Here is a 14,599-nt window from a genome sequence, read left to right as displayed (position 1 = left end):
TCTGTTTTCAAAACGGATGTGTTAAAACAAACAAACAAAAACACCTTCGTCTTTTTCTTCTCAAAAACTTGACAAATTAGATTTTTTTTTAGCTCATTCTGGACTTACATCTGACCCTGCTAGTGACTCTCTCTGATAGTGGACCCTTTAGTCCTATAGAACAGCTTGCAAATTCAGGGTCTTATTTTTATTCTCTCTTGTTTGTTTTAATTATGGAAAGGACAGGCCTGTCTAATATGAAACAAATTGTAAGAAATATCAATTTGTCTATTAATTGTGTTTTCCACAGTCATTTATTGATCTATCCTACAAGGACAAACTTATTAAACTCTAAAATGGTTTAAGAATATTGAAGATAGTTAGCAGTTAAAAGCAGACAGAACTGCAGTTTAAAATCTTAATTGTTACTCTTGATCAGCATGTTTGAGCTAAGTAGCTCGCTAATGCAGATAAGATTGCCATTAGGACGACCAGTGATAATTCTCTGTTGTTATTGCCTTTCATAAATTGTTCATATTTACAGAAAACCTTTAGCTATATGTTTTAAATTGTTATTAAACATTTATCTACAAAATGAGTATCTGTAGTGATTTGTCTTAAATTAGACTGGAGATCTTTTAATTTTTGATGTTGCTTAGTGAAGGAATCTTGTCAGAGGAAATACTTATGTGGACTCATTTTTAAAAAGCTAATTGTTTTTTGCAGATTATTAATGGTTTGTTCTTTTTCTTTGTTTTCTAAACAATTTCAGAGCAAAGTCTGAAGAGGCATGGATGTAACATGAGTCCCTTTACGTACTCAGAATAGATATGAATTTTGCGAAAGTTTATTTTTTGGTAAATTAAATAAAAATGGATGAATCGGCTTTGTTGGATCTGTTGGAGTGTCCTGTTTGCTTAGAACGTCTTGATGCTTCTGCAAAAGTCTTGCCTTGCCAACATACATTTTGCAAACGTTGTTTGCTGGGCATTGTGAGTTCTCGAAATGAGCTTCGTTGCCCAGAATGTAGGACTTTAGTTGATTGCAGTGTTGATGAACTTCCCAGCAATATTCTACTGGTTAGACTACTGGATGGCATCAAGCAAAGGCCCTGGAAACCTGGGACTGGTGGTGGGACTAGTTGCACAAATGCATTAAGAGCCCAGAGCAGCACTGTCGCTAGCTGTGGTTCAAAAGACCCACAGAGCTCACAAGGTGGACAGCAGCAAAGAGTACAAGCACGGAGTCCCCCTGTTAGGGTAAGTATCCACTATAAATGATAAGCCATACCTACAGGTAGCAGTTTGTTTTGTTGTTATTGCAATTACATCTCTTTCTAGACTGTTTCAGAACATTTGAATAATAACATTTGTTGCTTCAGGGGTTAAAGAAGGGCAATCAAAAGTGTCATTTGCAAAAGCAAAATAGTATCTGTTCATTCCCAGTTACGATTTAAACCAATTTTTCTGTATAACAAAAGCTTTGAGCTACTGTTGCTAGAACATTTCCAGGGAAAATGTCAATATTTATCACTTTCTTATATTATATACCCTTGGCTGTATTTGTATTGGTAGTTACTGACTGCTGGGGGAAATGTTTGTAACCAAAAGGTAGGATGCATTTTTCTGTTTAAAACTTTTAATTGTTGAATTTAAAATAGTTCGGGGGAAGAAAACCAGCACAGGACCTTAATGTTCCCATTGACACTAAAGAGGAAGCTAAATACCTTGAACAAGACAGTTGGTATGAATTGATTGGTTGTATAATGAACAATTATTCAGTCTTGCTAAGAATATTTTTTAAATTGTTTGCCACTTGTTAACTCTAACACTAGAAATTGATTTTATTCTAGGTTGTTCTATGTTCTATTGATTTTTCTGTAAGAACAAGTATTGCAATCAGATTTCCATAAATTTCCCATAATGGTTGTTAAGCACTTTCGGGGAAATTCTTGCCTCATTGAAGTCAATGGGGATTTTGCCATTGACTTTAGTGGAGCTAGAATTTCACCTCTATTTAAGATCCCTAGAATTGGTGGTGTTTGATAATTTCTCTCTACTTTTTCACTTTTTGTTTTTAAAAGGGCACATTTTATAACCATCTTTCATAAATTGTTCCATCACATAATGGGTTGGCTAATTCCTTTTGATTTTTTTCTTTCATTTTTTTACTTTTGATTAGTAGCATAAGGATCATATATATTCATGCAAGTTTTCTGTTTAGTTTTCAATAAAGTAGATAGATTAGCTAAAGTTCAGTTATTAGGAAGTGTTGTATTACCAATGAATACATGGAAAATTCTCTTGATTATTGTATTTAATATCTGTGTATGATGTTGATATTTGAACTCGTTTTGTATGTATGAAACCCAGGCACTGAGAATTGAGCTTATTGGCTCGTACCTCTGCTTCTGTTTCTTCTTGGGATTCATTCAACTTGTAGAATCTTTCATGCCTTGTACTCAAAACTTCAGTAGCTTGATTTATTATGATTTCTTCTAGAATCAGAAATTGAGATCATTTTCTGAGCTGACTTGACCCATCTTTGTTTTATCTGATGACAGACCAGATTAGCTTCTTTTAAAAGGTTTTGCTGCACATTTAATGAAACTTATACATGTAGAGCTTCTGGGTATGAATTAAAATTGGCTTAATGATTTAAGTGCTTTACCTGTTTGAAGAATGCATTGTATTTTGAGAAATGGCCTGATGAAGTTGAAGAAAGGGATGTAAGTATTAGTTTTAGAGGGCTATTTTTTACCTCAAGTAAATCATCTATATATTTAGGGTTTTTTGAGGTTAAGGAATCAATGACTTGCACTGAATAACTTAAATAATTACTGCTTTCCTGAATTACTTATATTTCTCAGATGCCACTTAGGTACCTCACGTACGTCAAACTGTGTTGAGAATATAAAATGTATGGATTCTTCCACCAGGTTTTATATTTTGGCCTTTATATTCTAATATTCACTTTACGATTTTCTTTAGAAATTTAAAAAAGTAATTTGTCATGCTATTTTCTGTAAATTGTCTCATGACTTGGATGGAGTATGTCAGTAATAAGTGTAGATATTGATAGGGTAAAGAATCCAAAAGGGTACAACAATTTTTGTGTTTAAAAACTGAACTTTGTGGAGAAACAATAGCAGTTACAAAAAGGCCCTCAATCTCTCCCAGAACCCCAAAGCAATTTCACATTAACAGCAGCAGCTACCAAAAATATTCAATTGCAAAAATACAAAATACCAGTAATAATTTCAGTACGTCTTACCCTTTAGACCTTTCTAAACACATACTTTATAAAAATTATTACCTTTTTAAAAATGTAAGAGATTTATATTTCATCAATATGCTGTGAACTTATTCAAGTGCTCTCCGTAACTTCTCAGGTTTATGGGAATTCCCTTTTGAATTCTTCTCTAGGTTTAAATGTACTACAGTATCCTGAAAAAAGAAAAGGAGTTCTTGTGGCACCTTAGAGACTAACAAATTTATTTGAGCATAAGCTTTTGTGAGCTACAGTTCACTTCATCGGATGCATCCGATGAAGTGAGCTGTAGCTCACAAAAGCTTATACTCAAATAAATTTGTTAGTCTCTAAGCTGTCACAAATACTTCTTTTCTTTTTGCGAATACAGACTAACACGGCTGCTACTCTGAAACCTACAGTATCCTGATGTGCAACATTTGTGTTTCCATGTTGTGCAGAGCAGAAACTGATAACATAGGGAATGTTGCATCAGTTTATTAGTTATGTGATACCTTGTGCCACTAGAATTGTGGCCATGTGCTTCCCTCATGTAGTTAACTGACATTGAATGAACATTAACAGCAGACTTGAACATTTACAATATGCTGTACACATCTTTTTCCAGGAAGCTAAGGTTGCCTGCTTGACATAATATAGACATTTCTGTTTTATCTTTGGCGTGGGGGTGGGGAAGGGTGACCCACAACCATTCACCCATTCTGGCCTGTTGAGACTCTTTGGTGGAGGGGAGAAACATGAAAATCAGGTGGTTGTTTTGTGAAGGGAGCAGCTATCTAACTTCTTTATCAAAAGAATGAACAAAAGTAGAGTGAGAAAGCTCAGAAAATCTATCAACAAAAATAGGAAATGGTAATTTATGTTGCTTCAGTGTTAAGCTGAATGCAACAGTTGTGTTAAGAACTGTAGAATAGGGGTGGCTGCGCTACAAATGTATCAGAAGGCTTCTTTACTGGAATTGGGTGTAGAAGAGACTTTCAAGATGAGTGGCAGAATCAGTAGATTTGTTGAGCTATTAAATTTTTCTAAAGGGGAACTAATAAACAAATGTTGCTCTTAAATTAAATGAAGTGAATGTAGGTGAGGGTCAAATATTCTGCTTGCACCTGAAGGAAATATTAAACCAATACATGCCCTTTTCGGAAGATGTTTTATTTTTCAGAAAAGGTTAATACATCATGCACTGTTGCATTAATTCCTGAACTGTGTCAGTAGCTGTGGAATTGCTAGCCCTTTTATTACACAGTGCTGTGTACTGCGTTCTTTCTGTGTGTATGGACACATTGTGCAATATGCAAAAAAAATGTACTGAGCTTCTACAAGATTCAGGATATGAACATAATTTTGAGAACAGGTGTAGATTGTTAAGTCTATCAGCAGTTGAAGTTAGTTTTCATTTACAAGAATCTGAAACTGGCTTTTATAGCAGCAGTTGGGAAGGACTGGAGGTGTTTCAGGGAATATAAACCCTTTAAAAACATTTTTTCACTTTGTATAATTTTAAAATTCTTCCTTGAATTTTTGTATGCATAATACATATGTATACACACTCCTTTTTCTTCATTTTCCAAGGTATTTCTATTTCTGCCATTTTCCTGGTAGAGACTATAGCCTTAGCTAAAGTTTGTTGTTGTTTTTCCGCTATATCATATCACATGCCTGTGAGTAACATTTACCCTGTAGCCAACATAAAAGGTAGTGTTTATTTGAAAATGGATGGGCATGTGCATGGCAGTCTGGAAACACTGGTCTTTGTATTCTCCGTATTGTGGGACACAGAACATTCTGAAAACTAGTAGGAAATGAAAATGTTGCTGCTGTTTGGAGATCTGGTAGTGATCTCCTATATTTAGTTGCCTGTAGTGTTCTGTTCTTAGGGATTTTTTTTTTTTACATGTCTGACGTCACAGTTATTTGCAGCAGCTCTTTGAATTTCACCAGCAGTAAAGCTCTTAGATGCAGAAGTACCTGTGTTTGTCCCATTCAGTTTCATTCAGATTTAGCTGAGCTATAAAGTATTAAACCCTATCATTTCCATTCTCTTGTGTTCTTCAGGAAAATTTTGGTAGCAAGCTAAAATAATAATGAACACAAACATTCTGAAGAGCTGGGCCCAGACCGTTGTCAAAGCAGCAGCAGCACATGCTACACTGAGAATGCCTTGGAGCTGCAAGGGAGGGAGGAGAGTGCGGAAAGGATCTCCTTCCCAACCACACTCTCTGGGAATGGCACGCTACCCCGCATCCCCATTTCACCCTCTGGGGGCATCACATAGTGAGGGAGCCCTTCACTTTCTGGGAGGTCGGGAGGAAAGTCTCAGGGTGGGTGGACGAGTCTGGGCTTCCCTGACAGCTAGTTGCAAGCAGTATATGACACCATCAAACCAAACACCCCTCCTTCCTGGATAACAGCTTCCTTATTCCGCCAGCTAATATAATTAGTCCTGTGCAGGGTGGATTTGATTTAAGTCAAATTGATTTAAATCACTAGTCAGGAAGACTTGATTTAATCATTAATTTCTACATAAAAGTGCATTCTTGGTGGTTGTTATGACCTTAATACATATTCTTCACAACTCAGAGATAGATGTAGGTTTCATTTTTAGAAGGTAGAGACTAGACATTTTTAAAGTAATTTATTTTGAAAACTTTTCAGATTAGTTTTACAGCTATATCAGAGAATGAATGATTGTTTGGTTATTTCATTTACCAAAGGTAATTGAAGTGGATATTTATGATGTCATTGGGAGGTGAACAATCTCCAATTCAACAGGTTAATCATTAATATTTGGAGGATTTTCTTTCCATGCTGTATTAGGAGGAGAACATCACCAAACAAACATTTAAATTTAAATTAAAACAACAACGTTGTGTATTCTGGATTTTTTCTTCAACAGCAAACACAATATTTTAATAAAATGAGCATATGAATTTTTGAATTTAGGTAAACATTCAAGTTTTTTAGAATCAGGTTTGTTTTTGTTAAAATTGTTTTTAACTAAAATAGTTAAATGAAATATTAAAAAACAAAAACAAAATTAAATCGACTGTGTCAGCCAGGTCAACATGAGAAACTTAAAAATATTGGCTTCTGCAGCCTACTTAGTTATTTTGATCTTCATTTTTCTGTTTGTTCATAATCTGGAAAAGAAAAACAATCTTCCCTGCTTTTTCAGGTCCCAAACGATTTCTCAATTTGGAATGAATTAGTCCAAAGGAAAAAAATATTCTTTCTACACTGGCAGAAGAAGCTACTGCTGTTAAAAGTGAGATTATCACTTCAACTGTCTCTAAATCCAAGTGCTTAAGTGACTTCTACCAGTTCACTGGTGTGACGTTCTTAAAGCATCACCAGCAAACATATATTTCTTGAATGGTGCTTATTCCCAAACTGAGTCTCTCTTACGGCCTGCTGCCATTATAGGTTTTCCATTCCAGTGAGAGAATGGTATGGTAGATCTCAAATCAATGAAGGCTACACTCAGAAAGACCTCAAGATTTCTGGAATATGCAGCTCAAACAGTTTCACTTTGTTTCTACTGTGTGTCCCTCTCCTCTCACATTTATCCCAGACTACTTCTCCTTGTCCAGATCTATTCAGCCCCCAGCAATCTTCTATTCATTGAACTTTTTGAAACTTTGCACTTTTAGAGAGAGGTAAGGGATTGACTCTGTGTACACAAATTTGTAAAAGGACAATAGGGTTGAGGTCTGTTATTTCTCACCTCTGTATATTATTTATTTAATTATTTAATAACATGCTTAGCAAAAATGTTATCTCTGGAGACACAAATCCACAGTCTGAGAACTGCAAAACTAAGCATCTCTGATGGTATCTTCTATACTGAGCACTGAGTCCCACTGGGTAGGTAGAAAGATAAACCTAAATAATCTATACAGAAGCCCCTGGAACCTCATAAGATTGGGTCTGTAGTCCATGAACTATTGGAACTCATTTACAAAACTTTTCTTAAACATTACATGAATATATTGTCTCATACTGTAGAATTAGAATTTATAATCCCTATTGCATGATGAGATATCTGAGCTATAATGTATCTTAATTAAAACTATCTTTAGATTGGTTTTTTCCTCAAAAGGCATTTTTTCAAGCAAAAGAAAATCTGATTTTTTTTTAATATTTTTTTTTTAAAATCATTGATTTTTATCCACCCTGGTCCTGTGGTAGATGTCTATTCTGAATTCCCAGGCGTCAAACTCTGATAATGAAACAAGTTTGCAGGGAGGAGGGGAGATTGCATTGTACATAATTGTGGCAAATTGCTGGCACTACTATGATAGGTCTCGCGCTCTCTCTTCTTGGGGGGGTTCAGGGCACCGTTTCTTGCCCCTGAACTGGGGTATTAACTGCCCCACTAGTGTCCTAGAGGAGGGGAGTGGAGAGGAAGGGACCCAGGCCCACCCTCTACTCCAAGTCCCAGCCCAGGGGCCCTAGGGATAGCGGTAAATCACTTGAACTAGTGGTTCCTTTCCCGGGCTACTTCCCTCTCCTCCCTCTCCTGTGGGGCTTCCTGCTCTCCCTCTACACAAACCAGGTGTCCCTTTACCTAAGGTCTTGGTCTTCTTAGCTGACCGCAGCACTTCTCCAAACTCTCCTCTGCTTCCCTCCAAACTGCTCTCTGCTCCAACACCAATCCACTCTGCTTCAACTCCTCCTCTTGTCTGATCGAAGCAGGGGTTTTTTATCAGTTGACTGGCTTCCAGTGCTTTAATTAATTAAACTATAGCAAACTTTCTTCCCTCTACAGGGAATAAGGCTCCCTTCTAACACTCTCCTGCTGCCCTCTGGCCATGCTGTATCACAATAATATAATTTGTTTTTGCCTTTTTCTTTTAAACAGAATGTCCTAGGAAATCACATTAAAAGAATGTTATTTAGGTGGCAAAGTGCTTGAAATTTAGGAAATGCCAGATTTTTGGTCGTTCATGCAACATTAATCCCCTTGCCCCTCCTCCCCCCCCCCCCCAGCACACATGCATTATGATAATCTTCAATTGCAAGATCATATACAATTTTTCCACAGGACACTTGCCTCATTCAGTACAGATTTTGGTCCCACAAGGGGACAGAGTTTAGGTTACACAGGCAACCATAAATTTGGTATTTCCTAACTTTTGAGTGTGTGAGTTTTCAGCCTAAATAATTGGGGTGTTTAAAGTGTGTGTGTGTTAGAGTGTGTGGGGTGTGTGATGGGGTTAGGGACAAAGTTGCAGTGTGTCCCAACTTACAGTTTAAAGGAGGCTTAGACAGATGCACATAAACATTCAGAAATGAAAAATACACAACATTTGACAAGATTATGTTGACCAATGTATGCTTACTTTTCTTTCTCACATGGTCTTACAAAGAGTAAAACCAGTATATTTCTCTTAAGGTTGCTTGTTAGGTATTTATGAATTCTGAAATTGAGCGAGGTAACATTTTAACTGTTTCTATGTAGCAATTCTTTGTCATGTTTTATTTGATTATACTTTAGTGACAATGGTATCTGTAGCAGGCAAATGAACTGTCTCTTGTGTTGTCACTGTGTGTTTTCTAAATAACTAAGCAAAGGAGGAAATGCTCTTTAAACTATGCCAGTGGACTGGCATTCAGAACTTCTAGATTAAATTCCTTGGTCTGCCACATACTTCCTTTATAACCTTGCACTCAGGTTTCTTTGTGTCTCTTTTTCTCATTTGTAAATAGGAATGATAATGGTTCTATTGTCTGACTCATTGTTTAGCTTGGTCTGCTATGTGGGGCAGGGATTGTGTCTTACTTTCCAGATTGGGGCCACCAGGCACTAGGTTAGTAAACACAGTTCACACTTTCAGTGTTCAGATTAAATTTCAGTGTAATTTACAGATTGCTTCAGAAAGATGTTCACAGTACATTTTCAGTGCCAAGGATTGTCCTGTGGCTTGTGTTAAATCATTGGAGGGATTTCACATTGGTTTTGGACAATTAATATTAAATTAGATAAATAGCTCAGCAAGGGAGAGGCAGACATTTTTTTTTTTAATCTTTAAAAGCTACTATATTTTTTGGCTTGAGAAATTTGTGTGTGACTGCAATACCTAGTGTGATAGATTTTTTTTTTTTGGTAAATGAATAAAGAAAAAATATATATTATGAATGCTACTGCTAATACAGAAAGGTTTTATTCATATATTTTGACTCTTGATAGCAAACTTTAACTGCCTGCTAGTCTTAATTAGTACTTTCTTGTTCAAACAGAATAATTAGTGTTACTCAATCATTTAGAAGACAGTTAAGTTTTGAAGTAATTTTTTAGCATAACTTCACAATGTGGGTTATTTTGTTTGAAAATAACATGCTATGTACGTGATATTCAAAAACATTACATCTCCTTTGTTGTTGATAAATTGTTTTTCTGGATATCATTGGAAAGACTGTTGCCTGAACAAGCATATCTCACTGACTGTCTTATTCATTGTCTTAGTATTTCTCTATCTCTCAAGACTCTATCAAGAGCTTCTGTGAAACAGGAAATAGACATGACATGAAATAGTATTTTTGGTAAAAGCAGGTGCAATAAATTGGCAAGTGTGGTTACTGCTCTGTTCAAAAAGTTTTGATTATTCAGAAAAAGTGTCACTATCAAAAAGATTTAAAAGTTATACTTTAAACATATCCATGAAAGAGACATTTGTAAAAAATAAACTGTTTTTTTGCTTATTACCATAGAATTAAAATACCTGGATTGACAAGAGACTGGTAAAATACCAGTTAGTCATGTAATTGAGTGAGTTATTTTATGTGTGGTGTGTAGCTTTTGTTTGGTACCCCTTATTTCTAAATGTGTATAGCTGTAGGAGCAGTGGCAGAAGCAGCCAAAGCAGGGACTGCTGCATTGGGGATGAGGGAGAAAAACGGAGCCAACCCAATGCCATCTATGCCACCACACCCAGAGTTGTGCAAGAGAGACCCCCAACTCCAACAAACACACTCTGAGTCCTGGGTGGTCCCTCAACCCTTACCCCCATGTGGCCTTGGGAAAAAAACTGCAGAGAGGAACTATCCAGAAACTCCACCTCTTTAAGAGAAGCTGCAGAAGCAGCCAAAGCAGAGAACTTCAGACATTCAGAAAACTTTCTACAGTTTTGACTGAACTTTCTCTGCCCTGTGCTGATTGGCTGTTTGTATTAACTCTTTATTGTATTCACTTTAGTTTTATTCTTAACTTGCCCCCCTTACACTTTTCTTCCCTGCCCTGTCCCCTTCATCCCCTTCCTTTCAGTGTCCCCTCTCTCTTCACTTTTCATTTAGTTTTATCCCCTCCTAACTAAACCGACCAAAATAAATAGATTTAAAAAATCATAGAAATAACATGAAGGTTGCTGCCATCATGTTGTTCATTCTGTTATATGTTCTTTTTTTCTACCTTGTGTTTCCAGTCTATTCAGACTGTAAGCTCTTTGGAAAGTTACTGTTTGCTCATCTGTGTTTGTACAGATCCTAATACAATGGGGACCCATTTTTGTTTGGTCCTTATGCACTAGTACAGTAAACATTATTAATATTAATAAAATAAGCAGAATATGTTTTTGTTTCTTGGAGTTTCAGTAGATGGATATGGGAGCCTCCCAGTAAAATTTATAGGGTGGTGTCAACTGTTGTATGATGAAAAGCACTGTATAGAGTTAACGTTATTTAATATTTTTGTCTGTATTGCATATTTTGTTTCTTCATCCTGTTCAAAGCCATTTTTTTTTATGCCTGACTTACTCTTCATGGGGAAACCTATCCTGTGTGACAAGATGTGAATGTCTCAAAATAGTTATTGGTTAACTTTTCTTAGGAGGTTTCTAGGAGCTTTGGAATTATCCAGTCCAATTATCAGAATATACTAAGCTCTAGAGGGTGAACATCTGATTATTGTAGAGTGTGAAAAATACAATGGCCACTCACCCATCTACCTCAAGCAACTTGTGACTGCAGCACACATAGTTTTCTATTATCAGAAGTTAAATTATTGTGGAAATGTATGTTCATACTTTTAGCAGTACTAAAGAAAACCGATTCTTGTTTAAGTCACAGGTTCTTAGCTTTAGATCAACTGTTTATATCTGCAAAAAACAGACATTTGTGTAGTCTGAAAATTGCAACAGAATACATTTTGCAAGTGCTTCCAAAATGGCCATAAGACTTCTTTCACATGATACATTGCTAATGTTTGAAAGGGTGCTCTGACTATATCTAATCAGCTGAAAAGTTGAATATGACTTTAAAATATGAAAATGGGTTTATTTTGATATGAGCTCTTACTTGGTGTGTGTTTGTCTGCCCTTTGCACCTTATAAATGTGCGTGATTCTTTAGACTCTAAAGTTTAGAGAGTTCATACAACATACCACATTCATTACTCATGTAGATATGCGAAGTGCAGTTTTATAATCTCCAATACAGAAATTTTTGTTATGCATAAATACATTTTGATAAAAGATCATAATTTGAAGAATATGTAGAACTAAATAGGTGTGCCTTTCTCTCTTTGAAGTCACCTACATTTTTAATCTGCTGCTAAAAAGAAAAACAAACCAAGCCTAAAACAGTAAAAATTTCCACTGGACTGCATATACCTGAAGCATTCAAGAGCAATGGAGCAGTTTTCTGTACAGATGGTGTTCTTTTGTAAGATAAACCACCTTTGTTCCATGTCACTGACTCATTTCTTACAGGTGAGGTCACTTTGCTCTGGGTATGTTGTTCCTTTTTATAAAAGGGAAATAGATGCTGCACCCTTCACATTCCATTTCTCACAGTCCCCAAAAGAAGTTTAAAATGTGCATTAAAAGCTTTTTCAATAATTAAAGGCATTTTTTTGCAGATTCTGTGAACCATAAATTCACAGAAATTCTCTGTTTCGGGCAAAAAAAACCCTATTCAATACTACAAGACTTCCAAATTGTTTAAATAAAGGAAAGGAGACTGGTCTTCTTGTTTGAGCATAGATGTAAGAAATAAATATTGAATAATTTGAAACAACAGCTCCCAGTTATTCCTCACCAATATACTAACTTGATTGTTTAAGTACGCACATTATAAGATACATTGTCCTATTTATATCTGGTGTAGAAAAACTGAAAAGTTGACAGTTTTAGATTTTTTTTTAATCAAGGAAGTCTAAGGATAAAAGTGTGAGGGGGTAGCCGTGTTAGTCTGTATCCACAAAAACAACAAGGAGTCCAGTGGCACCTTAAAGACTAACAGATTTATTTGAGCATAAGCTTTCATGGGTAAAACCTCACTTCTTCAGTTGCATGGAGTGAAAGATACAGCTGAAGGATAAAAGGTATTCAGAGAATATCAGATGAGTATCTAACTTGGCATAAGTAGGTCATATCTGTTCTAGAAGCTTATTTTAAATAAACACAGTTAGGATATGGTAATTTGGTTTTGAAGTAGATGTAGCTTGATCTTTGAATTTACGAATAATAAAATAAAATCAATTTCATCTGGTGGGCACCTCTCTCTCTCTCTTTCAACATTTAAATAAAAACTTCATACTATTGCATGCCCTTCTTTTTCTTTTCTTTCCACTTACAAACAATCGGGTGATAGGTCTTTAGAGGAATCTGTGAATCCCTATCCATACTAGCACAGTTAAGCCATTTAAAAAAACCCTTTTTAACTTAAAGCAAGTTTTAAATGCATAACCTTATTAAGTTAACAAGCCTTTAGCCATGCTACAATGTTGTGCTATAGGAAAAAATGTTCACTCTGTAGACTGCCTTCTGGAAGTCCTTATGGTGATATTTTTCTTAAAATTTATCATTTTAACAGTGATAGCAATGGTGGAAGTTGTGGGATAGACAAGGTATCAGTGGTTTTGTATCACTGTAGTGTTTAATCCTCTTCAGAGGAAGTCTAGATGACACAATGGGTACAAATGCTGGCAGTCACTAGTACCTTTTCCACACTACAGCTCCCACCAGAGCTACTTCTCATGGTGCTGGAATAGGGGAAAATGTTAATGAAAAGGTTAGTGTAGATGAGGGGTTAAGGTTAGTACCTGACCATTAACTCAGCATGTTGTTAAGGATTATTGTGCTACAGAAAGATGAAAGACCTGAAACCGAGGATCTGTAGCCTAATCTGTAGTTTTAAGGTTAACTTTTATTTAGTATGCAGTGATCTGAGAATGTTCAGCCCCAGATCGGCTACAATATAAGGTTGTCATTAAAATGTGGACCTTGAGTAGCACACAAGAAACAATTCAGTGCTTTTATTAGCAGTTTCATTTACAAGACTAATAAGTTAACTTTAACTATAATTTAGCATTTTGTTAACAAGACAAACACAACCATGCACACTGCAATATAGCAAATCAGAGAGAGAGAGAGAGAGAGAATATAGAATGTCCGGTACTTGGATTACTCAGATCATCCCTTGGGGAAACTCCGAAGTAGGAGGTTGATGAAGTCTCAAATGTTAGTAGGTGATCATCATTGTGGTGTGTCTCACTGCACACAGGCTGGGTAACATCTTTTATAATGTGTTACACTGATGCCCCCTGTATCTTATACATATTAATGAGGCTTTCAGACCCTTTCTCCTTATCTGAACTTCCACACTCTGCTTTTGTTGAGCTCCCCCAATGTCTGTAGGTTAATTAAGTATTTACATCCAATTTATTAGCATTTACATCAAATAATTGCCCTGGTATTTGTGTGGTTAATATCTATAATTTTGGTTATACTTATTCCCTAAATTTATCCTAAAATATCAGTAATCTTTATTTGTGGTTTCACCCTTCATACCAATCAACTTTCCTATGAATGGGATTAATCTTGTGACTTGCTGTCACTCACCTGTTCTTTATATCAAGCTACTCATGTCAAACTAGGACTTAGTTAAGCTAAGCAACCTATCATACTTGCTTTTGGCCTGCTATTTGTCACTTACATCACTTTTCTTACTCTAATCTAATCTAATTATCCCTTTAGTGATCGTAATTGGTCAGATCTGTAGCCTTGCATATATATACATGTATATTTATGTGCATGGCTACAGATCTGATCAATTGTGCTCGCCAAAGGGGCACACTCAGATCAGATTTTGTCCAAAATGTAGGTTCTTTAGAAATAAAATTTTGCAAAACCTAATAGTGAAAACATTATTCAAAATAAGGAATGGAGTCTCCTAGCCAACCAGAGCTGGTAAAAAGAGTTACTTGTGCATATTGCTATGTGGGAGGTCAGCATCTGCAAGAAATCTAAGGTTACTCCTGGACTATGGACTGAATTGACCAATTGTGGGTGGGTATTTTCAGTCAAACATGGTTGAATTTGTATTTATGGATTAGATTACCAAGAGATCATGTG

At 36.0% G+C, this 14,599-nt stretch overlaps 1 protein-coding gene across 2 annotated transcripts in view; it reads left to right on the top strand.

Annotated features, from left to right (window-relative positions):
- The window catches only part of SH3RF1 (SH3 domain containing ring finger 1), a 160,846-nt gene that overhangs the window by 1,889 nt on the left and 144,358 nt on the right, over window positions 1-14,599 (top strand). For both annotated transcript variants that reach the window (XM_073341607.1, XM_073341608.1), the window contains exon 2: window positions 752-1,238. In XM_073341607.1, the coding sequence (XP_073197708.1) occupies window positions 852-1,238 (387 nt within the window). In that variant the 5' untranslated portion in view covers window positions 752-851. The remainder of the gene's footprint in view (window positions 1-751; window positions 1,239-14,599) is intronic.

Source organism: Lepidochelys kempii, chromosome 4 (genome assembly GCF_965140265.1).
Source record: "Lepidochelys kempii isolate rLepKem1 chromosome 4, rLepKem1.hap2, whole genome shotgun sequence".
Classification (NCBI taxonomy): Eukaryota; Metazoa; Chordata; order Testudines; family Cheloniidae; genus Lepidochelys; species Lepidochelys kempii.
Note: the sequence above shows the minus strand (reverse complement) of the source record. Positions and strands in the feature narration are given on the sequence as shown.